At 36.1% G+C, this 26,490-nt stretch overlaps 1 protein-coding gene across 3 annotated transcripts in view; it reads left to right on the top strand.

The window, feature by feature from the left end:
- The window catches only part of WDR70 (WD repeat domain 70), a 129,970-nt gene that overhangs the window by 19,788 nt on the left and 83,692 nt on the right, over positions 1-26,490 (top strand). For all 3 annotated transcript variants that reach the window (XM_030512481.1, XM_030512482.1, XM_030512483.1), the window contains exons 6-9: positions 15,047-15,106; positions 18,523-18,656; positions 23,446-23,599; positions 25,391-25,467. In XM_030512481.1, the coding sequence (XP_030368341.1) occupies positions 15,047-15,106; positions 18,523-18,656; positions 23,446-23,599; positions 25,391-25,467 (425 nt within the window). The remainder of the gene's footprint in view (positions 1-15,046; positions 15,107-18,522; positions 18,657-23,445; positions 23,600-25,390; positions 25,468-26,490) is intronic.

Here is a 26,490-nt window from a genome sequence, read left to right as displayed (position 1 = left end):
GAACAGTAATTATCATCTCAGAGCAAATATCTAAGCTTATGAAAAATTCCAGTGTCTTAGAACTCCCCCACTCCCTTTACTGTGCAGAATTTTGACAGTGCACTGTGTATCTACCCTGTGTCTGTCCGTATTAATAGATACTTCTAAGCTCTTGATACCCATAACCAACTGCAAAAATCTATTTATATGCATTTGCTCATTTTGCTGGCTTGTCCCTCACCTATGTTCCACACTACTGGAATTTTTCAATATCATAGCGACTGAGGATTTGAGAATGCATGAATAGCTTACGGTGGGGTTTAATAATTTTTTTAGATGTTTGTGTCCAACTGATGATTGTATTTTAAAAGCAGTATTCTTTTGCTTTTTCTATTTTCTTTTTTCTGTACTAGATTGAAATTCCAAGGCAAGTGGTTCAGAGGTAGAAACAGGTTACTGTCAGTGTCAGGGCTTTCTCATTTTAATAAATTGCCCTGTATAGTGGTTTCTGAAATAGTTGGTTTGTGAAAGGAGTTTGTCGCTGTCTGTAGAAGTTTATCAGGATCTCAGGAGAGGAACCTGAAGAGGATGCCATTTTTCTCTACTCAGGGGTCCATTTTTGCTGTCTCAGACTGTATATTTTCTGTGGTAGCTAGATGAAGTGAGGATGTGGAGTATCTGAATGTATGATACAGAAGGCAAGGTAAACTTAGAAAGCAAGCTTGTAAAGAAAAGTGCCTTCAAGTGATTGATACTTAGCAGTTTTTACTGCATCTGTAAACAGAATAATGGCATTGAAGAACTCAAGGTAAAACAGCTTTCATAAGCTTATCTGCTGTCCATTTCTCATGGCTCCCAAGAGGTGAAAGGTAAATTATTAAAATGTCTGGGGAACAGTCAAGCTTGGGACAGCAGTAGGTGTTATGTGAGATAGCATTTGCTTCAGAACTAAACCATATCACCTCATGGATCACATGTCCAAGGTGTTCCTTGTTTGGCTTCTTTATGAGTTGTCTGGAAAATGTCCATAGCAGGGAATTTGAATGAACCTGAGCAAAAATTCATGGACTGCATTTCACTCAGATTATTTTATGGGTTATATGTTCCTTCCCACCACATCAACTTTTCCTGTGGAAAGCCAGTATGTGTTTATAAGCTTTCTGCTCCTCTGACACTCATTTTTGGCCTATTTCATACTTTTGTTTCTCTTTTGATAGAATAGCAAGTTGGACCTATGTTTAAGCACTTGCTTGTTACAGGGGAGATACTGCTAGAGGGGTTTTTTAGCTTGCTTATTTATGAGAACGGTAGTTATGGAACTCAGTATTCCATGCTAACTTCACCAAGCACTCAACCAGGAGGCATGAAATACATGGATTTTTTTTTTTTTTTTTTTTCAAAAATTGCAAGACTTTGCTTGTAATATGAGCATTATACACTGAGCTTTTTTTTTCCTTTTTTTTCTTTTTTTTTTTTTAATTTCCCATAATGTTTTTTGTTTGTTTTTACTTTGTTTTGAAAACAAGCTTGTACTCTCTATCCAGCCCCCAACAGAAGGAGGATGTGAGCCTGTTGAAGCTAGTCCAGAGGAGGCCACGGAGATGATCAGAGAAGTGGAGACCTATTCTTTCCTATGAAGACAGGCTGAGATAGTTGGGGTTGTTTAGCCTGGACAAGAGAAGGCTCCAGGGAGACCTTATTATGGACTATCAATACCTCAGCAGAGCTTATTAGAAAGATGGGGACAGACTTTAATAGGACCTACAGAAATAGGATAAAGGGTAATGGTTTTAAACTAACAGAGAGTAGATTGAGACTAGGTAGAAGGAAGAAATTATTTTTACAATGAGGTTGGTGAAACACTGGAGCAGGTTGCCCAAAGAGGTGGTAGAAGCCCCATCCCTGGGGGGACATTCAAGGTCAGGTTGGGCAGGGCTTTGAGCAACCTGATCTAGTTGAAGGTGTCCCTGCTTATTGCAGGGAGTGTTGGACTAGATGGCCTTTAAAGGTCCTTTCCAACCCAAACTATTCTTTGAGTCTGTATTAATAGTAGGCATTAGGAATAGTTTCTGGCTTGGTAGAATCTGAGCAGCTCGTGCATGAATGAACCTACCATATTTATTAATGCATCGTAGCACACCTGCAAGATGGGACTTTTTATCCCATTTCAGGTATGATACTTGGACACACAAGAAATTGTCTTACTGAATGTCTCATGTCAGATATGTAGTACATATGTGGTCTGAAATCTGAAGTTCCTTATAGCTGTGGACTATGCTTTTCTTTCCTAACTTCAAAAGAAAGTAATTGTAGAGCATCACCTGAACATTTGAAATTGTCATCTTCGTGCTATGTAGGTCTGAGTTTAAAATATCTTGTTAACTGTCTGCTATGACCAGGTTGAAGATGCATGTTGCTTTTATTCCATCTCAGCCAGATTAACACAGTTATTACTTAAAGAAGTAATAGTGACTTAATTTAAATCATATAATCCAAACAAATTGTACATTGTAGAAAGAAGTCGACTTTTCTAGTAACTCAAGTAGTCTTTGTATTGCATGGATTATCTGCAGCAGCTCTTTCTGGAGAAGATCGAGAAGCCTATTTAATAGTTTAAGGAAAGATCTCATAGGATGTATTTAATATTCTACTTTTCCTGACAGTTAAGGAGTAAGAAAAATATACGAGGTCTTAACATAATGTCAGTAAAAGTCTGAAATGAATATTTCAGATGGTAAGATTCGATGTTCTTGAACATCTTTGTCCATGTGCACAGCTAAAATTCTGTGTATTGTGTAGACAATGGATCTTCATCTTAGTCTGGGTTAGAAAGTAAAAGCATTGCTTCTATATTCTCTTATACCTCAGGCTCGTTGAGGAATGACTATAATAAGATGGATTTGATGTCTGGGCATCATTCCACTGAAAATATGTTGGGCTCTTTACTCTGTCTGAATAATCCACAATTGAGCGATACTCATAATAGTTGTTTTATTACTATGTAATCAATTAGTTGTGTCTTGTCAGGTTTAATTGTAATAATTTGGAATTTTGAGACTACATTACATGTATAAAAATCAATATATTTCATACAATATGCTGGAGGGATATTAACGCTGATAGATACTATAGCAAGAGCTACCATATGAATGCATAGAAGATAAGTATGTATCACAATTCTTGGGTGTGACTTTTAAAAATTACGGGGTTTATGATTAAAAGTAAAACCAAGATATTCACACAGGCTGTGATTTTTAACATAGTGCATAGTATTTGCCCTGAATGTTTTGAAAATTATTCTCAGTGTCATTGGGTATTGGAACCCAATATGAATTATTGTAATATGAGATGCATCATCTGGCCATAATGAACTACCTTCTTCTGACATTAAAGGAATATACATGAGTGAAGCATGGAGAGAGGTGTGTTTCTTGCAAGCATGGACCTCTTGGTTGTACAATATAAATGTATCTTTTTCTCTTTCCAGATGCGTAGTTAAGTTACTTAGTAATTTATTCTCTTGTCACATTACATAAAATTGTGCTGCTATAAGACAGCTTAAATGTTAATGTTTTGATGGTAATTTATGGGTGGCATGGGAGAATTAGTAATCGAAACAGTAATAGAATTGGAACCAGCTGTGGGAGCTAGATAGGAAATTGTCCTTCCTTCCTGCAGTAACTTAGATATGCTGTAATTTTTAACCCCCACCCCTACCTTCACCCTGTGGTTGTAGATCATCTTGACGTGACTAGCAGACTATACACTCCCCATCTCAGTCCCATCATCGTCCCGTTCCTCCCCACCCTCCTTTTTAATTCCTTATCCTAATTGATTAGTAAGTTTGTAGACAACTAGAATATTGGGTACTAAGTGGAATGGTATGCATAAATTAGTGACTCTCTTAAGGTCCTGGAGTAAACATTTGATTGAATACTTTTTCTACACTCCCAGTTGGAAAACTGTTGAAAAGTACCATCTGTGGACAGCTCTCTCTCTAGAGATGTGATTGTTTAGTTTTGCTGACTGTAGTGTGTTTGCTAAGAGTAACAGAATCCCTGAGGAATTTGAAGAACTTCACCAACATTGCTGAATAAAACCTAGCAGATTCCTTATGATAGATATTAACATTTTTCAGATGAGGAAACTAGGTTACGAAGGAATGAAATTAATTGCACAAAGTTAAAGGTCAAGGAATGGTCTGTACCAATGGTGTATTGTTTTAATTTTGGTCATTAAGACATGTATAGTTTAAAAGAGGTGGCTCACTAATGAGAGTGGTGTAGAGGTTCTTATTTGTATTGCCTTGATGCTTATGAAATTCTGTGCTAACATGATCACCAGAAGTCTTAAAGTGAACATCAGACTCTTGCTTTGATGAGAAGAAAAATGCATTTTATTTCAATTGTAGTAATCTCCATGTCTTAGACAGCAGTTCCAAGTATTGAGCATTCATTGGTTACATTGGATTTTTAAGATTGGTTGAGTCCAGAATTAAAATTCAGAGTGTAGTGGTGCTGTTGGACTTAATTCTACTGCTTACAAATCTTGAAAGAGAAACAGTAATAACTACATATATTAATATATTTCTGTAGAAGTGCATGTAGGTAAAATTGTCTTTTGCTGCATGAATTTCGGCTTAGTAGTATCCCTGACTTTTAAAATACATAGAGGGAGAGGGGTTTTTCTTCCCCCTCCCCCCCCCCCCAAAAAAAAGTTAAATTTTGTACATATATGGCTTCTAAATTCTAATATACTTCATAAATGATTTTAAGACAGATGGTAAATCTGGAGAGCCATGAAGCTATTTTAATGACTGTAAAACATCCAGAAGTGTTTTAATTATTAAAAAGCAGGATACTGCCTGTGGAATTCTTACCTTAATCTTGGTTTTCATGGTTTATTTGAAAGGCAAGTAAAAGAACTTCACACTTTTTTTTTTTTTTTTAACTAAAGTATGCCGAAAGGTGATAATGATAAAGTGTCTGTATAGTTTAGATAAAGGATGTGTTACAGCAAGTTTAGTGTAAATAATTAAGTGAACTGGCTAACAAGCTAAAAAATGTTATGCATTGACTAAAGTTAGGTTCAGTCTGGTCCTACATGCTATGTTGTGTTCTTGGATTCTTTCATGTGTGTTTTTTTGGGCAGACTCCGTGTGGGAGAAATTCTACGTGGAATCTACGTGGTACAGAAATTCTTACCAAGCTGAATGTGATATTTCACATGTGAATGCCTAAGTGAGGCCTATTTGCATCTGAACTGAGCATTTGGCCATTAAACTCCAAAGAGTTAAAAATTCACAATTATTTGTCCTTTCTGATTTCAGAATTAAGCTGTTCTCTGGTTACCTGTCAGCCAGAGTGAAGATATTGATTGCATGTGCATTTTGTTTCTTCTCATTGTCAGTTGATCTATAGTTGTTTATGCTATTTTACTGTTTCGGAATAAATAGAAGTATTCCTTAATGTTAAAATATCTATTCAACTCTAAAGAATAATCTTAAAGGATATGTCTGTCTGAAAAAGCTAGTGACTTTTTTTCATTCTTAACGTGGTAGGTCGTAGTAATTTTGTAGTAATTTACTGTTGTAGTAAAACTGTTTCATGACTGAACATAGGTGCTTTTTGGTGGTATGTGGTGATTGTGCATACTGGTTTAGAAAAAATGAAGTATTTATACGCATTTGAAACAAAGATGATAAAGATGAAATAGGTAGGTGGTTATGTGAGCAGAATGTAACATATCTGTAGTATCAGTAGAATACTCAGCGTAAATAAATCAGTCCCCCAGAAACTGCAAAGGAAACCTGAACGACTGCAGGCAATTTTAGATTTAAATCAGTTTTATCAGTGATTACAACTTGCTTTAGAAAAGGCTCAAGAGAATTTCTCTAGTATACGTTGTGAAAAAATTCCCAGGTCATAAATATTAGTATAAACTATGACTTCATAAATCAAGGGCTTGTTATAAATTTAGAAATCATCTGAATGAGATTTTAGAATCGAGGTGAAAAATAGTAACCTCCTAAAATCTATCTAAAAATATCTCCCAGGAGACAGATCAGGCAGGCTTTTGCTGTACTTCAGAAGTATGACATTTATACCTAAAGATATTTGCAAACCATGCTGAGACTCTAATTACAATACCTTTTCTAAATTCTTAAGCCGTTGGAGTCTCTTCAGAAGGGGACACGCCATAAAGTGACATGAAAGGGAAGAGGAGATTTAATTCATGTTACCTGTTGTGTCTGGAAACAGTCTTTGAATTGACGTTTGACCTGTTATCTAATAAAATATGTTGTATCTGACCTATAATAACATTACAAATTTATTATTTTTAGTCAGTCATGTGTTGGAATGAAGATTTAATCTAAAATCTTTTCCCTTGCTGGTTAAACCTGACTAAACACTCTGGTTCAGATCATAAGAAAAAATTTCATGAGACTCTGAATTAGATGATGTTGAGAGAAGCTAGCCATGGTACTGTTTCCATATTGAGTAAATAAACTTGCTTCCTGTAGGCATTCGAAAGGAAGTTCATCTACTTAAGCACCTCCTTAATTCTTGAATGCACCCTGGAGTAATGTGGTTTAGCTCACTGGAGAAAACAATAATGTCTCCTTAGTCTTCTGATAGTTCAAGACCTAAGTTCTGTGCTGTTTTGAGTGTTACCCAAATTGTGCATAGGATAACTGGGAGAGATAGCATTTTGTAGGGGTCTTCCAGTATTTCTGTTAATTTTGAAGGTTTTCTGCATTTGTCATGGAGTTATGAGTTATCTACATTTTTCTATGAGTAACAGATATCGTGAGTGCTTCATGGGAATATCGGCCAAGATGATTCACACTGGTGTGTTTGCATGTATCCTCCTGTTTTCCATAATATCCTCCAAAATTTCCATAATATTCCTTCTTCTTTGTCTTGTTTTAGGCCCAAATTGTAGATAATACACACACATAGGCCCAGATTCATCCAGGAATTTGGTTGCTTTGTTCTCTCTGAATAATTCATGAAGAGGAGAGGTTTCCAGATGATTCAGGTTTTTTGACACACTGATTCTTCTTCTGGAGTCATCTGTCTCTTTCTGAAAGCTGTAAATGAAGTCTGAAGTGTGTTCAGTGTTTAGGTGCATCACATTCAGAAGCTAAGATTACATGAATCTGGGCCAAACTAAGTTTAATACCATGCAAGTCTGCATCAGAATACATCTGTCACCTAAAAGAGAGGAAATTAAAAGTGTTTGAAATGTCCTTTCAAATCTGGATACTTTCTTCAAGTTTGTTGATAACGCACTCCTATTAACCCAACTATGTTTCTGTTTTTCTATTGCTGTAAAACACGTGTTGCCTGTCTCACATTGAGTTTCTTCATACTCCATCTTTCACTTCAGTGTACACTTGTGCAATCTTATTGTATATCTTAGACATATATTTTCACTTTAAAGTTTTTGAGGAAAATAATGAAAAATTGTGACTTGGAAAACCTACAGTTTTTACAAATAGTGTCGTAGAATCATAGAATGTTTTGAATTGGAAGGGACCTTAAAGATCACCTCCTTCCAACCCCCCTGGATGTGGGCAGGGACACCTTCCACTAGACGAGGTTGTTCAAAGCCCTGTCCAGCCTGGCCTTGAACACTGCTGGGGTTAGGGCATCCACAGCTTCTCTGGGCAACCTGTGCCAGTGTCTCACCACTGTCATAGCAAAGAACTTCTTTGTAGTATCTAGATCTTCCCTCTCAGCTGAAAACCATTCTCCTTTGTCCTATCCCTACATGCCCTTGTAAAAAGTCCCTCTCTACCCTTCTTGTAGCCCCTTTAGGTATTAGAAGCTGTGCTAAGGTCTCCCTGGAGCTTTCTCTTCTTCAGGCTGAACAAGCCCAGCTCCCTCAGCCTGTCTTCATAGGAGAGGTGCTCCAGCCGTCTGATCATCTTCGTGGCCTCCTCTGGACTCCCTCCAACAGGTCCATGTCCCTCTTGTTTTAGGGACCACAGAGCTGGCCACAGTACTCTACGTTGGGTCTCACAAGAATGGAGCAGAGTAGAAGCACAGAATCACATCCCTTCAACCTGCTGCTCCTTTTGATGAAGCGCAGCATGTGGTTGGCTTTCTGGGCTGCGAGTGCACACTGTCAGCTCATGTTGAACTTCTTGTAAACCAACACCTCCAAATCATTCTCTGCAGAGCACCTCTCAATCCATTCTCCACCCAGTCTGTATTTGTGCTTGGGATTGCCATGGTGCAGGTGATGGACCTTGCACTGGCCTTGTTGAACTTCATCAGGTTCGCACTGGCCCATGTCTCAAGTGTGTCAAGGTCCCTCTGGATGGCATACCTTCCCTCCAGCGTGTCGACTGCACCACACAGCTTGGTGTTGTCAGCAGACTTGCTGAGGATGCATCAATCCCACTGTCCATGTTGCCAACAAAGACTCTGAAGAGCTCCGGAGGATCCGGGAGGATCTGCTTCATTATCTTGCCAGGCACTGAGGTAAGGCTGACCGGCCTGTAGTTCCCCGGGTCTTCCTTTTTTGCCTTTTTACAAATGGGGGTTATGTTTCCCCTTTTATAACCAGTGGGAACTTCACCAGATTGCCTTGTCTTCTTAAACATGGATAATGGGTTGGCAACTTCATGTGCCAGCTCCCTCAGGACATGCAGATGCATCTTGACTGGTGTCATGGATTTGTGCATCTTGAGGTTCCTTGGATATTCTCAAACCTGATCTTCTGCAGCTGGCAGTTCTTCATTCTCCCAGTCCCTGCCTTTTCCTTCTGTGACTTGGGCAGTGTGGCTGGAGCACTTGCTGGTGAAGCCCGAGGCAAAAAAGTGATTGAGTAACTCAGCTTTCTCCATATCCCAGAGGATACGGAGACTATCTCCCTAGTCTTCCTTTTATCACCAAAGTACTACCTACAGAAGTTATTATTGTTGCCTTTGACATTGTTAGCCAGATTTATTTCTGTCAGGACTTCAGCTTTCCTAAACTGATTCTGGCTGCTCGGAGAATTTCTCTGTATTCCTCCCTTGCTTCCTGTCCTTGCTTCCACACTCTGTAGGCTTCCTTTTTGTGTTGGAGTTTGTCCAGGATCTCCTTGTTCACTCATGCAGGCCTCCTGGAGTTCTTTCCTGATGTTCTCTTTGTTGGGATGCATTGCTTCTGAGCTTGGAGAAGGTGATCCTTGAATAATAACAGTTTTCTTGGGCCCTCTTCCTTCCAGGGCTTTATCCATTGGTACTCTACCAAGTGGATCCTGGAGAAGGCAAAGTTTGCTCTCCTGAAGTCCAGGGTAGTGTACCTACTGTATACACTACTGCTAGTCTTACTCAGTATGTAAGGAGTTCTAATCACTAATCAGTTCATGAGGAGTAACTTGTAGAACAAAACATGAACATCAGTGTGTGTGTTTGTTTCCAGAATGAGTTTAAAAAAAAAAAAAAGTTAGAAACCTCCCAGTTTAAACTCTTACTACTATCTTCAGTGTTCACTGCTATTGTGAAGATTCAGCTGGGTGCCTAAAAGCTTAAGGCATTCTTCTAGTCTGAAAAGAAGAGTGAGGTATGTTTCTTCCAGAACTGTGGAATACTCCTCTCCACACCATTTTATCTTTCTTCTAATAGTGTTTCAGACTCAATATTGAAGGCTGGAACAAGGTTCTATCCTCTGTTCATCATCGTAAGAATAGTCTCTTGATTTCATTCACTGATACAGATGTATTAGCTAACAAAATTGGATGTGAGGTAGAAAGGAAGAACTATATGTTTGTGCCTCTGAACTTAACTCCAATACAGGAAGGTTGTGCAAGTGTTCCCCTATGACATTGGATGGACTTCTGTAACTTCTTTCCCTTGAAAAGAGAAGCATTTGTGTTGTATTTTAGGTGATGTTTGAGAGAGAATATTGGACCTGTAAACCAAATAAATTTGATACAGAAATAAGCAAGCTACAACAAGCATGAGTTGCTTTTTTTGTTGTAACTTCTGATATAAAAGTATTCTAAAGTTTTCTGCTACTGGTATTGGTGTACTGTTGAGCCTAGATACTGCAGCAGTTGGACCAGTTTTCTGTGATGGTGTTTGAGAAGCTTATCTGCACAATTCAGTGGTTTTCTGTAGTATTCTGTGTGTTTAAACTGAATTGCTTGTGGTGTTGGACCTCTCCTCTCTGGAAATTACTGCGTCAGAAATCCCATCCTTTCTGTTGTGACTGCTGATGAGTTGTCTGCCTATTTGTTTTATTCTTAAAATCTCTCTTTAGAGCATTTTATTTCAATGTTATATAGTCTATAGCATGAACATCTTTATTAGGAGACATGACATTTATCTTTTTAACTTCTGCCTCTCTTGATTAGTTTTTTAAATCATGCTAATTTCTTTGAACTCTTTGCTCTAAGACAATGGAAGATACAGAAAATTGTTACTGTCTGGCCAAAAGGAGGAAGATTTCAGCACTGTCAGTCTGTATGCTGGAGCCCAAAATAAAAGGCACTCAAACTTTCCTGCTCCCCTGATCAGAGTCATTTTTGGAGGGGAAGAGAGGATGCTTAAAAAAAAACCCCAAAAAAGCCCCAAAAAACCCATGACACATTTAAACAAAATACTTGAAAATAGAAACTTCTATTTTCTCAATTGTTGGAAGGCCTGGGATTTGCATGATTAAAACCATGGTTTTCTTCTGGAGGCCCTTCGTGTGGAATTTTGAATTGCTGCAATTTTCTTAAGTAGATGAAGGCAATTCCATCACCATTCGATAATGGGGTTTATTGTCTTCCTCTCTCCCTTCTTCCCCCTTCCACCAGCTTTTCCTGCTGTCTGTTAGGAACCCAGTTATTCCATCTGTCTTGTAGTGAGGAAGCAGTCATCTGTGTCAGACCACCTCTGTTAAATTTGTACTATGAAACCCACAGTTTCACCAGAAATGTAGAAATCTCTGTAAAGTGTAGTTCTTGCCTCCTCCTCCTACTTTACTGCTGCCCATGAGCAAACAGCATCTTGCATGTACTGTGTACCAAACCAGAGACCTAGAAGAGCAGGGTGTGAGTGTTTGCACTTGCAGCAGAAGGGAGTTTTTAACATAGTGCTTAAGGTATTTAAAGCACGTAGTAGCCAAGCCAACTTTAACCTTTTCTTGCCCTCATGATAGAGAAAGTGCTCACCTTTATCTTAACCTGTTGTAGTTTTTCACTTTTTTTTTTCCCATGCTGTACCATAGCTCTGCTCCCAGAAATGAGAAGTCTTCAAGTCTTCGGCAAGTCAGCATTTCAGGAGAGCTGTAAAGGCACAGGAGCTGTGCAGAAAATGGAAGCTATATTTTCTTCTAGGGCAATATATAATCTTGAAATGTTCAAGGCAGGCAAGATCCTCTAAACTGGAATCTAAAGACAATTGCAAACACAGAAAAAAAAAAAAAAAAAAAGTATTGTTTCCTCTGTGAAAATGTATTCTTGTGGGTGCCCAGAAAAGTTCTTAGTTAAAGGCTTGATGTGTGTGAAAGGTTACCTATAGCTTGCAGGTATCTTTCACACAGGATGGTTTCCAGTTAGTGATATACAGACCTCTGCAAACAGAGCAGTAGGGGTACTTTCAGTCTTAAATGCATTATTCTGCCCTTCTCTGGTTGGACCATGAAAGCTGAATCATTTGAGGACCTATATTCTAACTTGTAGGGGTATTTTTAGTGAGGGAAGAGGTTGGATTCTAGTGGATGAATTTATTTTTCACCAAGCGCAGTTCACAGTTACTGCATGTGTGAGGTCAGCAGAATATGTCTTTCTGGAATTTACATTTTGTTTTTCATAGTCTTTGCTTTTATCCATGTAAGCTGTGAACATCATTTAATCATGTTAACCCCAAATGGTCATTCTAAAGTAATTCTAAAATGACTTTTGGATGGTCAGTCTGTTAGGCTAACAGATGATAAAGATTGAGATACTTTTAAATTATGAATTCCTCTGATACTGTTTACTGTATTTTTTTTACTACTTCTGTAGGACCTTTCTCCCCAAGCCAAATGTTCAGTTTATTATAAAGGTACCAGCCCATTCTTTTCCCACCTCCTGTATCCCTATGTCTTCTGCCAAGTCTCAATGATTATTATTGCCCGTATTCACAATCCCAAGGTTTTTGAAGGATATGTTGTAGGATGTAAAAATACAGATTTTAAGTATTTTTTCCCTTTAGTATCTAATCTCTCCCTTGGCTAGTTTGACCCACATCATTGGCTTATTTGATTTTTTTTGTTTTTGTCTTTGATTTTTGTCAAGAGATTTTTGGAGGCTCTGACCTAGTTTCAGCCTGTGGTTTCTAGAGGCATATTTTCTGAGTATTGCTTGAGGATATAGAAGCTCCCAAAAGGAACAAGAGAAAAAAAAATCCACAGTATGTAGGTACAGTGGTGCAGTGAGTAGAATCAGGCACAGGAGCTTCATAGTTAGCTAGGGCTGGAATTCTTTGGGAAAAAAAAACAAACCTGCAAACTGCAGATGTGGTGCCTGACTTTCAATATCCCCTTGCAGAAGTTATTTAAAAGGTAAGACTTTCCATTTTTGAGGAAAAACTGTGAGCTCCTAGAATTTAGTATTTCACAGATTTAATGTGTATTAATCTTATGTAAGACAGGGAATTAAGAATTTTTGAGATATGTTAATACTAAAGTGTTTTTCTTTGTTTCTTCTGAAAGAGAAACAATTTAACGTATTGGTTTAAGAAAATTTTCCAGAACAGCATTATTGAAATATTAAAATGAATTTGCGTGAACTTAACAGCTGAAATCCAAGCAATAACTGGAATATCTGGAAGTGCAGGTACACTTTGGGCAAACTCTAATTGGTTTTTTCAGACTCAGAGTAATATTCAATATACCTTGTATCCTGATATTAAAATCAGCATAAAAAGTACTAACTATATTTTCCTTTGATACTTTGAAAAAAAAGATTCTATGGCATTTCTTATTCTTTGGTGTCTAATAACTGGAAAAGTGGTAGTTGCATCTGATTTTTGTCTATGCATATAGGCACTTGTTGTAGGAGGTTAGAGATACTTAGAGTGTACTCAGTTATTTAGGAAGTTCATAGTTACTAAAATAGAATAAACCAGCTTGGGGTTTTTTGTAAATGTTTAGCTAATTTGAAGATGTTATGCCAAGATACATTCCTGGATGTTGTTATCTAAATTTTTTGTTTTGAATAATCTAAACAGTTACTTTAACTGTCAGGCATCCCTTGGACTCTGCAGAGCATAGCCCCTCTGGCACTCGCCAGATGTCTGACTTTCAGGCTCAGGTTGTTTGATTTATCAGGTGGCAGAGCGTATTCTATCAGTTGTTCTCCCTTGAAGATAAATAGCTAGAACAGTGTTCAACATGAGCGCACTGTAAAGCAAAAATGTTTTATTTTAGTGGTTCGTTCCTCTCATTAAAAGATGAGTTTGATTATTGTCACCTGGAGGACCTAGGAGTTAAATAAGTTCTAGCACAATTTGTTTACTAATATTTATTAATACTTTTTTATTTGAATTATTGAAAGAACTCTTAAAGTATGTAAGATACCATCTCAAAATGCAGTGCTGACGCAGTATAGACATACAGTACCTACCTTTGTGGTAAGGTGTATGAAATGAGCAACCTTGTAATATTCCAGTAAGTGTATTGGAATGCAAAATAAGAAACCTTGCAGTTCTTAACCTGCAGGTGAGAATGAATGACCAAAATGCTGGTTCTCCTTTCCAGCAATGATGGTTTATGTGAAAGCCTTTGGTTCACAGAAGCAGTACATATTTTGCTGTGGGTGATGGCAGTGTGAATCTTGCAAGCTGTTTGTTTTCTTTTTTCACACTTCTGTTTTTATGGAATGTGCTTAGATGGCAAGTACAGGCAACAGTGATTGATCAGCTTTTTGTATCCCAAGATCAGCAAATACCAATTTATAGCGCCGGGAATAACGAGGTGTGGAAAACTTAGTTCATATTAAAATTATACCTTTGTCCAGGTGCTTTGTAGTGTTAATAGAACAATAATCTGATTTTCATAATCACAGCTTCACTTGGGAATTTTGAGCTACACCTGCTTCTCAACTTGTAAATCACTGAGTCTGTGGAAGTGTCTCTTAATGCCATGTGGGCTATGCCTTTCACAGTATCATGTGTGGCTGTTTGTAAACCTTTACTGTTACCCTCTGGTGGGTTGACCCTGGCTGGACACCAGGTGCCCACCAAGCTGCTCTGTCACTCCCCTCCTCAGGAGGACAAGAGGAGAGAAAATAAGATGGAAAAAACCTTATGGGTCAATATAATGGCAACTTAATAAAGCAAAAGCAAAGGCTGCACACAGAAGTAAAAGAAAACGAAAGATTTATTCTCTACTTGCCATCAGCAGGTGGTGTCTAGTCACTTCCCAGGAAGTAGGGCTTGTGTATGTGTAGAAGTTACTCTGGAAGACAACCACTCAACAAATGCTCCTCTCCCCCCTCATCCCTCCTCCCCTTGTAATTCCCTGGATTACATTGACTCTGTTATGGCTGTTGTCAAAGTGGCAGTTGTGCAGACCCGTGAGAGCTGGGAGTAATGGCAAAAGTAGAATGGGAAGCCAGTCCATGATCTTAATAAACCACGTAGATAACTTAGCTCCTGTAATGAATTTCTGGATTTTTTTTTAAATTTTATTATTTTGAATATGAATTTTATTAACTTCATAGAGTCCTTTTATTTGAAAAATCCATTATATAATAATGATGGATTGACTAAATCGCAATTCAAGATTGTTAGGTATTGGGGAATAAGAACCTAAGACAATTTTAATTTTTAAAGAGGAAAACCAGAAAATAATTTTTTTTTTTTTTGCTTTATTAATGTAGTCTCATATATTTTAACAATTATTCCTCATGTTTTTGAGGGTATATCCATGAAAATAAAAATCTGGAATCAGTCCAAAGGCTTTGTCCTCCTCTGGTTACTGCTAGTGTAAGGGAAACCTTTTATACATATATTGCATTACTGTTTGGTTTTTTGTTTGTTATAGTTTTTTTGGTCATACCAGTATTCTCACAGAGGTGGATTTTCTTTTTATTCCAGAACCCTGTGAAGAAAATTCCAGATTCTCATGAAATTACACTACAACATGGGACAAAAACAGTAAGTGATAACACGTTTTCAGCACTTCTTGTTTTTCTAGAACTGAGCTAGTCTATGAAATAAGTTAACACATACTTACTGTCAGCTAAAGATCAAAAAGCTAGTTCTTTTTCTTTATTTGTTCTGTTAGTGTAGCTCTTGCCTTACTACAGTTGAAAGTGTGTTTTAGAGCTGCTTCTTTGCTTTCTTGTAATAACCAAACATGGCTCTATTTGACTCAATTGTAATCTCATTTTCTTTTTCTTTTTTGTCAAATACACTTTCTGCAATTGCTAGAGTTCCTCTTCTAGGCTAGACCTTCTTAAGTTAGACATAGGTCTAATCTGGACCTTTCTTTGGTTGTTCATAGATTTTAAGGATAATTTTATTGCTGAAGTTTCTAGGACTTCTTTGTAGCTGAATACAGGTCTCCTTCAATTCTCCTTGAATCTTTAAGTACCTTTTACATACCATTTTTATTTTCTTGAAACTTTGTTTTTCCTTGGTTTTGACTGTATCTTTTCCAGGTTTCACCTCCAATATTGCTCCTTTACTTTCTTCTGAAGAACCACTCTCTGACTTGGAACTATTATTTCTTTGTTCTATAGTCAGTAATCTTACCTCTGGGTAATCCCATTTTCCAAAACAAATTCAACTGTTTTTATATACTGATTGATAGATGATCTGTTTTTGTAGTATGGGGTTTATTTTCTGGCCATGAAGAGCCTTGAATCTATTTCCAGGTCCTTTCCCCATACTCTTTTTTGGTCATTAAAGAAGATTATGCTTCTATTTAGCCTCTTCAGTTTGGGCCATGACTTAGGCTTCAATGAGAAAATTTATTTTATTGTTCTTATATCCCTGTGAAAACACTGTCAGCTAGTTAATAAAATTCATATTACAGCATTCCTGAAAATTTCTTTGGAGAGGGGGAAAGAAAAAAGAAAAAAGAAAAATTATTTGAGAAAAATGCTTTTTCATGAGGCTTTAAACAATCTAAGGAAATAGACAATTTTCTTATATTGGATTTTTAAGAAAACTCCTAGTTTTATTTGCTGTTTACGTAATATTTTTGGAAGTTCCAGTTCATTAATCTGTCATCAAACTTTGTGGTCTCTCTTAGAGATTGTGAAGAGGTGGTAAGGCTTACCCAGTTGTTCTATCTTAGTACTAGACATACAGGCATAGAGGAAGGAAAGAATTAACAAGTAGGTTATAAATGAAAACAGAAAAATATTCTCTTGCAAGACCTGTAGAATATGCATAGTATTACACTAAATGAAAGTCAAGTGGTATTTTATGCACACAGTGCGTGTAACAGCTTTGCATAGTAATTTCTGTGCATACTAGGATTTGCATACTAGTATACAAGTGCAAACCAATTTCCTGTTCTACATGGACAGTAGTTGCTTCTACTGTCTACTATAAAATGCAATCCGTTTTATAACAAATTTTATTATGTAAAATTTTTTGAATCATTTTTCTCTATATTACACCAGTAAATCTTTTGTTGGCTTCTTAAAGCATTAGCTCATGTTATTTCAACTGAACGGCTTTGTAAAGTGGAAGTTACAGTTCTGGAAGACTTTGGAGGTTTTTTGACTGCATGAAAATGCAGCTGTCATCATCTAGAGCAGAGGTGAATTATAATGTGGGTATATATAGCACAGTTGGATTAGACTGGGTGTAGTGAATGAAACATTTAATTAAAAAAACCCCAGCTCTTCTGTAGGACTTTCTTTTTATTTCTTTTAGAATAATGAAACCACTTACTTGTGTCATTGCACACTTCCAGGGATGGGAGCAACTTCAAATCTTTATCAAGGTTTCACCTCAGTGTTTTAAAATAGTCTTCTCATTATGTTCATACAGTGTACTCTATTTCAGCGAAACTTATGTCCCATCTGTACCCCTTCAATCTAATGAATGCGGGTTTGCTGATGACTCTATTCCTGTGCAGCTGAAAAGCTCTCAGAAAAGATTTCCCAAGCTGGAGAGTCTTTCCAGAAACCAGATGAATTCCTTTGTTGCCTTGCTTCTACAGTGTAATGAGAGTTCCCAATGAAACTTCATGGATATATTAATTTCTGGTTTAGGTTTGTTTGTTTGGTTGGTTGGTTGGTTTGGGTTTTTCTTTCCCTTACGCTTTTGTTACATAGATGAGTATGAGAAAGAATACACAATCAGAGGTATTCTGAAGAGTCTGCTTTCTTTTATCTCGTGTTGCAGCTGATCCTTCATATAGTTGTTATCTCGGAATAGAACACTTGAGTCTATTAATTGAATGCATGATTGATCTGGAGAAGCCCAGTTTTTCTGCATGTTAGAAATCATGAATTAAATGAATGGAATTTAAAAATTGTATTAAATAGTAAAAGGGTCATTTGAGTTTTTCTATTTTTTTTGTTTTCTTTTTCTTTTTTTTTGTTTTTCTTTCTCTTTTTATTTTTTTGAAACATGTAAGAAGTTGCATCTGTTTTATTTGAAAATCAAATATGTCACTGTAATATAAGCACTATGTGGCATTTCATTTATTCTTAGGGATAGCACAAAGCGGTATATTTAAAAGTTTGATTCAGGAAAGAAATTAAAAAAATTGAAGGGAAAAGATATTGAATCAATGAGATGCTTTCTGTTACTGTCACTTCTCTATATGGTTATTTGAACACTAATAAAGTTCTGCAAATAGAGGATTAAAATAGGATTTACACTAAAAATCCGATTTTAATCAACCTTTGATTTAAGGGTAACAAATGAGAGTAGTGAGCATTAAGCATTCTTTCCTCAAAGTTCTCAGTAGTTTTCAGATCAAGCTTTGTATATGAAGCAAGTGGTGTTTGGTAAGTTTTTCTGAGCTTTTTTGGGTAAAATAATATTTTATTAAATTTGTAATTTTATTATTCCTTTTTAAAAAATGAAGTTTATACTTTATTTTTCCTTTCCTTCTTTTCAGAAGAGAAATTTAACCAAACAATGTGTATATATGCACATGAATTGCCTTGAATAAACTAGCACAAAATCTTGAACTGATGATGTTTAAATGCCATTTCAGTCTTCTGCTGGTAATATTATTTGTGCTTTTGAAAAAAGTTTAGAGTACGGTTTTCTTCATGGAAATTAAATATATCCAAATTCTTCAGTGAGATGATTAGAAACTAACTTTTCTCAGCTGTCTTCAGTGGTTTGTTCAGCTTATGTATTTGCCATTTTCCCCACCCTTTCCAGAATACTCAGGCATTATACAAGGTAGTGAAAATTCACTACTAATGAAATATAGCTGACATATTTTAGGAAGAAACCAGCACACTGAATTGTTGTTTTTATTTGAGTAGTAGTTTATGATTTGATGACACTTAAAGACTTGTAGAAAAGAAAAATAAAAAGCTGAATGACCTTGTCTTTTTTTTTTTTATTTTTTTTATTTAATTTCTGTATAGGTTTCTGCTTTGGGATTGGATCCTTCAGGTGCCCGTTTGATAACTGGTGGATATGACTATGATGTTAAATTTTGGGATTTTGCTGGAATGGATGCTTCTCTCCAAGCTTTTCGATCACTCCAGCCTTGTGAATGGTAGGCATGAAGAGAGCCTTTTTCACCTAAGATTGTGCCTATGTTAAGCTCTCAGTAGAATGCACAAAAGCCTTGTAAGATAGCTTGTTTAAAAGGCTTTTGTATCCCATTTTGTGCTAAATGGAATGTGAGCCTAAGAATTTGTCTGCTTATGTCTTTTCATGCTTTTTCGAACAACTTGCATATTTTCCCCTTTTAGAAAGCTACAGGTGAATTTAAAGATGGAATTGTAAATAGTGTGTCAGCAAACAGATGATGAACCTCTCAGAGAGACAGGTTGAGTTTCATAGTTGTAATAGAAATTAATAGAATACGCTTTCCATATGTACTCTGCTTATATGAAATTAATGAAGTAGTTAAAATAGTTGACCCCTTTGTGGAGAGGCTCTGTGGTTGCTGCCAGTATTTTGGGGACTTGGGGATGGGAAGCATATGTATGTAGTTCAGATACAGAGGATTCATTAAATCCTCTGTTTGTAGAAGTACTGCTCCTTTGTATTGCACTGATAAATGAATAGCTAGGTAGTGTGCATTGAAAAAAGTGAGTCTGTTTTCTTTTTTAAGGCAAAGAGCTATATATTTAGTTATTTCAGAGAACTGGAATACAGAACTTCTTCAAAAGGAGTGCATTTCTCATGCACAGCAAACTTTCAGATAGGTGCATTCATAAATTGATAACACAGTTTTTCTAGCAAGGTACTTTCTAATGTCTAACTAATGTGCGCTATACAAGATACATTGGTACACTTAAAAAGGGATTAAAATTTATTATGCGCAGCAAGTCCTTAGAATGTCTATTTTTGAAAAAGCTACAGCTGAATTTTGGTCAGTTTGGAAGTTTGGCATGTATATGACTAATTATTAATGTGGCAAGAATCTAGGTAATGGAAGAGGAGAGGAAGTTGGGACTTTTAGCCTGAAAATGAGCAAAATAGAAAGGGATGTTCTAAACCAAAGAATCAGGAAAATAAAAAGTGTGCTATGATTTGTTATGCAATTCTAGTATCTGTGGCAGACTTACCTTGTTATAATAAACTGATGATTGGCAAATTTACTTTGAAAATGTTAGTAAACATGCTGCTTTGAAATAAATAAGGTTCTCCAAATGTGAAGTCACATTCAGACTTCTCTGGCATGAGTTTTATTTACATGATTAGTTAGCATGATACAAATAGTATTTTCCTTTTCTCTGTCATAACTGAGCAGTAAGAAGGAGCTGATAGACTTTACTCCCACTGTAGGAGATTATTTTAACTGAAGCATTTCCAAACTGAGTAGAAGAGTGCACTCAAATTTAGTAGTACTTGCTAATAATGGTGTAAGACATAAATATAGTATAAAACCCACAAGTGCAGTGTATGTTAATGTTACAGTGCAAGGAAAACAGCTTTCAAATAGGTTTGTAACCTCCTTTTTGCAAAAACTAATGGTAAAATATGAGCTTCAAGTGCTTGTTATGCCTGACATTGTTCATTTAGTGTTTTCTAAGTATCTCATTTCTATGTGGATGGTTTTGGTGAAATGTACATTCTTGTGGTTTGCATATGTTGAAGTATAGAAAAATACATAAAAACATAAATATAAAATAATATTAAAAATAGAATTGACTGGCGATAAGTTTGGGAATTTCACTTATGTTGCAAGTCTTGTACTATTTGGGGGTTTTAAAAATGTATTATTTAAATACCTTCTTTTACCTCTATCTTTCTATAAACATAAAACTGTAAATATAGCTCTGTCTGGTAAAAAGATTGAAACTTAAGAAAAAGTTCTTTCATGCTGGCATTGGGGCATGCTGGTGAGCAGTATATGGAATATTATGTAGCTTACACCCAGTTGTATGTATATCTGTGTCGTATAGTACCTTTTCCACTATACAATTTATTTCAAGGACTGTTAGCATTAGCAGACCTTACTTTCAAAGAATTCTGAAGAGTTCTGGTATGGAGGCTTTAGGTGTTAGCAGAAATCCAGTTCTGGAGCCGTAAATTTAATTTCATTTTAAGAATAAAAAATCTTGAGAACAATTTTATATTGTCCAGGCTCCATTTTGTAGCATAATATCAGGTTACTTTGTTAATTTCTCCTTGGATTTGGGATGTAAGGAAAAAAAAAGGAAGAGCATGACAAAAAACCTGGTATCTTCAAACTACACCTTAGTGTTAAAGGCAAAGTCAAGGGTAAGTCAAAGCTGTGTTACGTGTGTAGAAATTACTTGTGTGTCACGATTCTTCCCATGTATGTAGCTCTGTCCCGGCAGAAAGCACTATGCACCTTTGGCAGCTTTACACCAAAATGACTCGGATTAAAGCTATTGAAGTGAACTGTTTTTCGAAGTTTCCCAATACTTCTGCTTTAACATTAATAAAAACAAAAAATGTTTTCTTTAAGTACTGCCTCTGCAGAGCCTCACTCTTGGTCGTACTCCAATAAACATCTGCAAAGCGGTAACTTTTGGAGCTTTGCAAATACCTTGCTTATAGAACCAATTTTTGGAAACTATTTTAGAAGTTGTATTGCACAGTCACAAAGTTTTGGGGTTTCTTTAGCTTTACATCAAAGTTGTCGAAATCCTTTCTCTCAGACTGATTTTTTTCACATGACCAATTTAATGAATTATTAGTTACGTTCTCATTGTACTAGGCACTAGAAAATCAGGTGCTTTTCCTTGTTAGAAGAAACTTTAAGGTGAAAATGAAGTTTGTTCAAACACTCTGATATTGAAATACAAAGAAGCAATGAGACAATAGTGGTCAAATAATGAACAGTGACATATTGACAGTATTGATGGCTGTAGTTTTAATTTTATTACTTCAGTGTCTGAAAAACAGCTTCTTCAGACTCTGTGGTCCTTTACATATTGTGGATTCTCTCAGAAACCAGATTTTAATTCTGGGCAAGCTGTTTGATCATATCTAGTGACTAAAGCCTCTTCATGCATGGTGCACGCATCAGGCAAAAATGATCTTTTAATGTGGTTTTTAAGTGGGGTTTTTTGTTCTTATATTTCAACAATGGAAAGTGTAAAACATGAATGTATGCTTTGGAGATGTATTGAGTATTTTCTTTTGACAATTTCAGCAATAGAGTATGAGAAGCTAGATAAGTACTTCATTCTGCGTGCAGTACTCAGGTGGGGCTCAGGAATATTTTGAGGTTTGTGTGAATCATGAATATAGCAAGAGCACTCAGAAGTAAAACTGGGAAAGTGTTTTAATTCCTAAGGTATTCTTCTTGCTCTAAAGTTGAATTTGATGGATTCATTAGTTTTATCAGCTGTTCGAAGAGAATATTCTAGGCTTCAGATATTGTTTCTCCTCTGTTTTGGGGTTTTTTTTGGCTGAGTTCCCCCCCTCCCCCCCCCCCAGTGTTTCCTCTGAGCTTAATGTAGCTGGCTTCCTTTCCTTTCTTCTGAGTAAGTACCCATTTTTGCTCTTGAGGTTCAGGATGCTTTTTCAGGCATCGCCTGTCATCTGGTTTAGAAATTCCCAGATTTGAGTGTCTCCTTTCTACTAAAAATCAGAGTTTATAATACTTGGGCCAATTTGGCTGCCAGTTTGCATTAGATAATACAGGGTGCTTGAAGTAATTTTTGGCTTTTGAATCATAATGTAATCAGTTTTACCAGACATTTTTTGAATGAGAAACTTATGCTTACTTGACATTACTGTGATTAATGCAGAACTTTTAAAATATGTATTAGAGTGTTTTATGTGTTTTTGTGTACTAACTCTCCATTTGAAGTCAGATTTAACAGATAATAGCTACTGCTGAGTCAGTCATGAAGTTGCTACCATATAAGACAAGAAATGTTAAATTATTACCTTACAAGTTGCATATTTGGTTTTGTTGATCATCTGAGTGTTAATTTTACTGATGTGAAATTGTGTTAAAAGTAGTTTTCTTAAAATTAGTAGATTTGAATGTGCATGGTTATGTTCTTCACAAGAAGGAAGACACTTCTTTGAGGACAGTTTGGATGCCAGGGGAATCCAAATCTAGCTGGCAAATGCATCACAGTCTTTAATTTGGGATTAATTTAGCTGCAGAGTTGAAGAATTAATATGAAGTAATGTTATTGTGCATGTTCAGTTAGTGTACCAGGATACAAATTCTGGCAGGTGTGGAGTCTATGACTGCTTTTCATTCCTTGCCATCCTTTCAATGGAGTATAGCTGGGTAGCGAATCAAAGGAATCAAAGGGATAAATGGACTCACTCATCAGCCATCCTCCCACTTGCAGTTACTAATTTTTGTTGTCTTGCATTCCATGACTTCTTTCCTGGTTTTCTCAATCAACAGAAGACGTATGTAAGAGAACTTTTACAGCAAATGAACAATGTACAGTGGAGTTTTATGTAGGACTACAACATTCTTTTATAGTAATTTATGGATTAATGTAAATCCACATGTTGCTTTTGAGAAGATGAAAAAGAATTTCAGCCCTGAAGAGCTGAATGTGACACATACTCTTTTTTTCTGTGGAGTTATAAGAGCATTCTTTAAATTAAATGTTTGCCAGAAATGACATTTCAGGTGCCAGCTTTTTAAATAATGTTTACAGTTTGATGTACTGCATGGTTGAAGAAGGGAAAATTACATGTGCACACACACACAGAGGAATAAAAAGCTTTAATCCATTAATTTTTTTTTTTCCCCCCTCACCTTTTTGGTATAGGAATGTGTATGGGTCCATTTCTGCAACACATTTTCTAACCATTGACGCCTTTGTTTTAGTGTAGGCTTATAGGAACTAATGTTAATTGAAACATTTTCTTTTTTGTTTTAGTCATCAAATCAAATCTTTACAGTATAGCAGCACAGGAGATGTCATTCTTGTTGTCTCTGGTAACTCTCAGGCAAAAGTTCTTGACAGAGATGGCTTCCCAGTAATGGAATGCATAAAAGGAGACCAATACATTGTGGATATGACAAACACAAAGGTAAAGTCAGAAATTATTTGAATGCCAGAAGACTGACTAAAAGGTGTATTTTTGCTCTTAATGGGAAACCTCATGAAGTTTAGTAAGAAGAATAATGCAAAGCCCTGTTTCTGGGATGCAGTAGTTCCACCCATCGTTACATGCTGGAAGTCGTGTGGTCTTCATCCATGGAGGTTTTGAAGACCCAGCTGGATAAAGCCATGACTGACTTGATCTGGTGTTGGCTATAAATCTAGCTTTGAGCAGGAGATTGACCTAGGTAAACTCAAGAGGTCTCTTCCAACTAATGTTTCTGTGAAGCTAGAACAAATTCATCTATTTAAAAGTGTATCATGAAAATTTTCAACTTCCCCTATACGCTTGTCCAACCAATGAAAAAGGAAAAATTAGAAACCATTGATCTGGTCAAGGCTCTTGCTTTCTCCAACCCTCCATTCTTTTGCTGATACAGTTTATTTCTTTCAAGGCAGGGGTTGCAGGCTGTTACTATTCTTACTTGCATACCACAAATCTAAGACTAATAAGCAACAATGTGTACAACTTTAATAGTAGCTAAAAATGCAAATGGAGATGGGCGGATTCATAGTTTTGAAGTGTTTTAAAAGCAGTTGATGGGGTTTTGACTACTTTGCCTTCATATTTTCACAAACTATATAAGGCAAAGATTCTGTTTACATAGGTGATTTAAATTCAGGTCAGTTTTAAAATAGCTTAAGCCTAAAAAGTAATGGTAAAAATCTACTGCTCAAACCGATGATAAAGTTAATGTTTTGTTTTGGTTTTTTTTAATTGCTTGTAAAGTATATTGCCAAGTAACTAGGCTAATGCTGTTCTTGTCAGATTATTTCTTTTGGCTAGTGATACGAATATAAAACCATCAAGTAGTAACATCTGCTTCAGTTCTTGTTTACTTAAAAATAATTCAGATTTTCTTTCTCTTGTAAACTTCTAGAATTTAAGCGTATTGTGGTCCAACAGTCAAAATGCTAAAATATTTGTTATATCGCCCCATTAACTTTTCAGTATTCCTCTCCATATTTGTGCTTAAAGCAAACTGAAGTGATTCCAGCATTGCCAGGAGTAATTTCCAAATTTCTTTTTATGTGTAGTCAGTGAGCATGTGCCTGTACTTCAAAGAAGTAAAGCCAACTGGACAAAGACATTTTATATTGGTGGTTACCACAATGGTAATTGTTTACTTGGGATGAAATCCTTGCCTTCTGTTTTTTCTATCCTAAATAAACAGGGCTGACTATTTAATTTGGAGCCTCTAATCTCTTATGAAGAACTCACCTGAGGTTAAATCCATCTTGACTCTCGAATTCTGTTTCCTTAGTTTTCTCCAACAAGGTCTTTGACTAGTGTAGTTTGGGATTGATTTACATGTACTGTGTCACCCTGGCAATTCTTGTTACTCCTGTTTTTTGTATTTAACTTGGAACAATTTGCATGGCACTATATTGATGCCTGTTGTTTCATCCTTTCTGTGCATTACAGTTCTCCCAAGAGAAAAAGGGGAAGTATGAAACAAAAAAATATAAATAGAAGAATGGCCAGGTTTTTATAATTCAAAAATGAAAACGATCAAGGATGAAATGGATTAGAGTACATAAAGTCTGTTAAATCATTGTGGTGTCAAGCAGTCATTGCTATAGTAAAAGGGTCTGATTTGGGCCTCATCTTTCATGTGATTTCACTTGAAGGATTTAGAGTAAAATTTGAAGAAAAAAAAATAAATTTGTAAGACCTCTTACAAAACCTTGTAAGACCTCTTTGTTTTTATTTCCTTAGGGTCACACAGCAATGCTCAATTCAGGCTGTTGGCATCCAAAGATAAAGGAAGAATTTTTGACGTGTTCTAATGATGGGTGAGTATTGAGGTCTATCTTTGTCAGGGTTTTATTAAAGGCTTGCTTGGCTTCTGTGTTTTAATATTGTGCCCTAACTTGGTTTATATATCATCCTCAAGACCAATGTTTGGTGAGATCTGGAAGCAAAAATTTTATTTGTTTTGGCTCTAGATACTTAATGCAGTTGTATTATTTTAGTTTTGTAATTAAAAATTACTTTAATGATATTTCATGAAAGTTGTTGGTTAAATATGTTTTTACGAAATTTCTTGGACAAAATCTAACTTTACCCAGTATATCTTCAGAGTGGAGAGATTCAAGTGTAACTGAATTCATTGGGAATATAAAGCATTTCAATTGAAGTTGCAAGTTTCATGTTAAGTGTAATTGAATATTGATGGATGTTGTTTGACATGTGTCAAAGAGACTTAGAAATTGTTTTGTGGCTTCAGTCAATCTTTGTGGTTAGACTCAAACTGTGTAATGTTACTGTGTCAATTACATTAATTAATAAAGTTACTGTGGCTGTCAATAGCAAGGTCATGAATGATAACTGATGTTTCAAATGTGCAATCTCCTTAAATCTTGAGTGACAGTAAGTAGGAAGACTGAAATTGCCCCAGTAACGTATCTGTAGTGTCATAAACAGAAGACTTCGGTTACCAAGTACTTTAAATGCAATATTGAGGTTTTTTCCCCAAAAGGGACCGATGTACTCGTTTAAAACACAGGTACATGCAAAAATGATTTTAATAGGAAAATTCATAATTTCTGATAAGACTGTGGAAGAAAGAAAAAAGAAAAAAACCACAACAAAACCTTAAATCCCACAGTGTGCTTTATGGAGCAGTTCAGTTGAAAAAAAAATACATGCAAGTTAAGCCAACTATGGATTTTTTTTTCAAGCTTGTAGAGACAGAGGTTTTACTTCCATAGTAGAAATATTTATTAAATAATAGAATAGATATTTTAGAAGGTTTGTTGCTCTTTTGAGTATAGTGAGACATTAGTACACCTTCAATTCAACCTAATTAGTTTGAA

Source organism: Strigops habroptila, chromosome Z (assembly GCF_004027225.2).
Source record: "Strigops habroptila isolate Jane chromosome Z, bStrHab1.2.pri, whole genome shotgun sequence".
Taxonomy (NCBI): domain Eukaryota; kingdom Metazoa; phylum Chordata; class Aves; order Psittaciformes; family Psittacidae; genus Strigops; species Strigops habroptila.
Note: the sequence above shows the minus strand (reverse complement) of the source record. Positions and strands in the feature narration are given on the sequence as shown.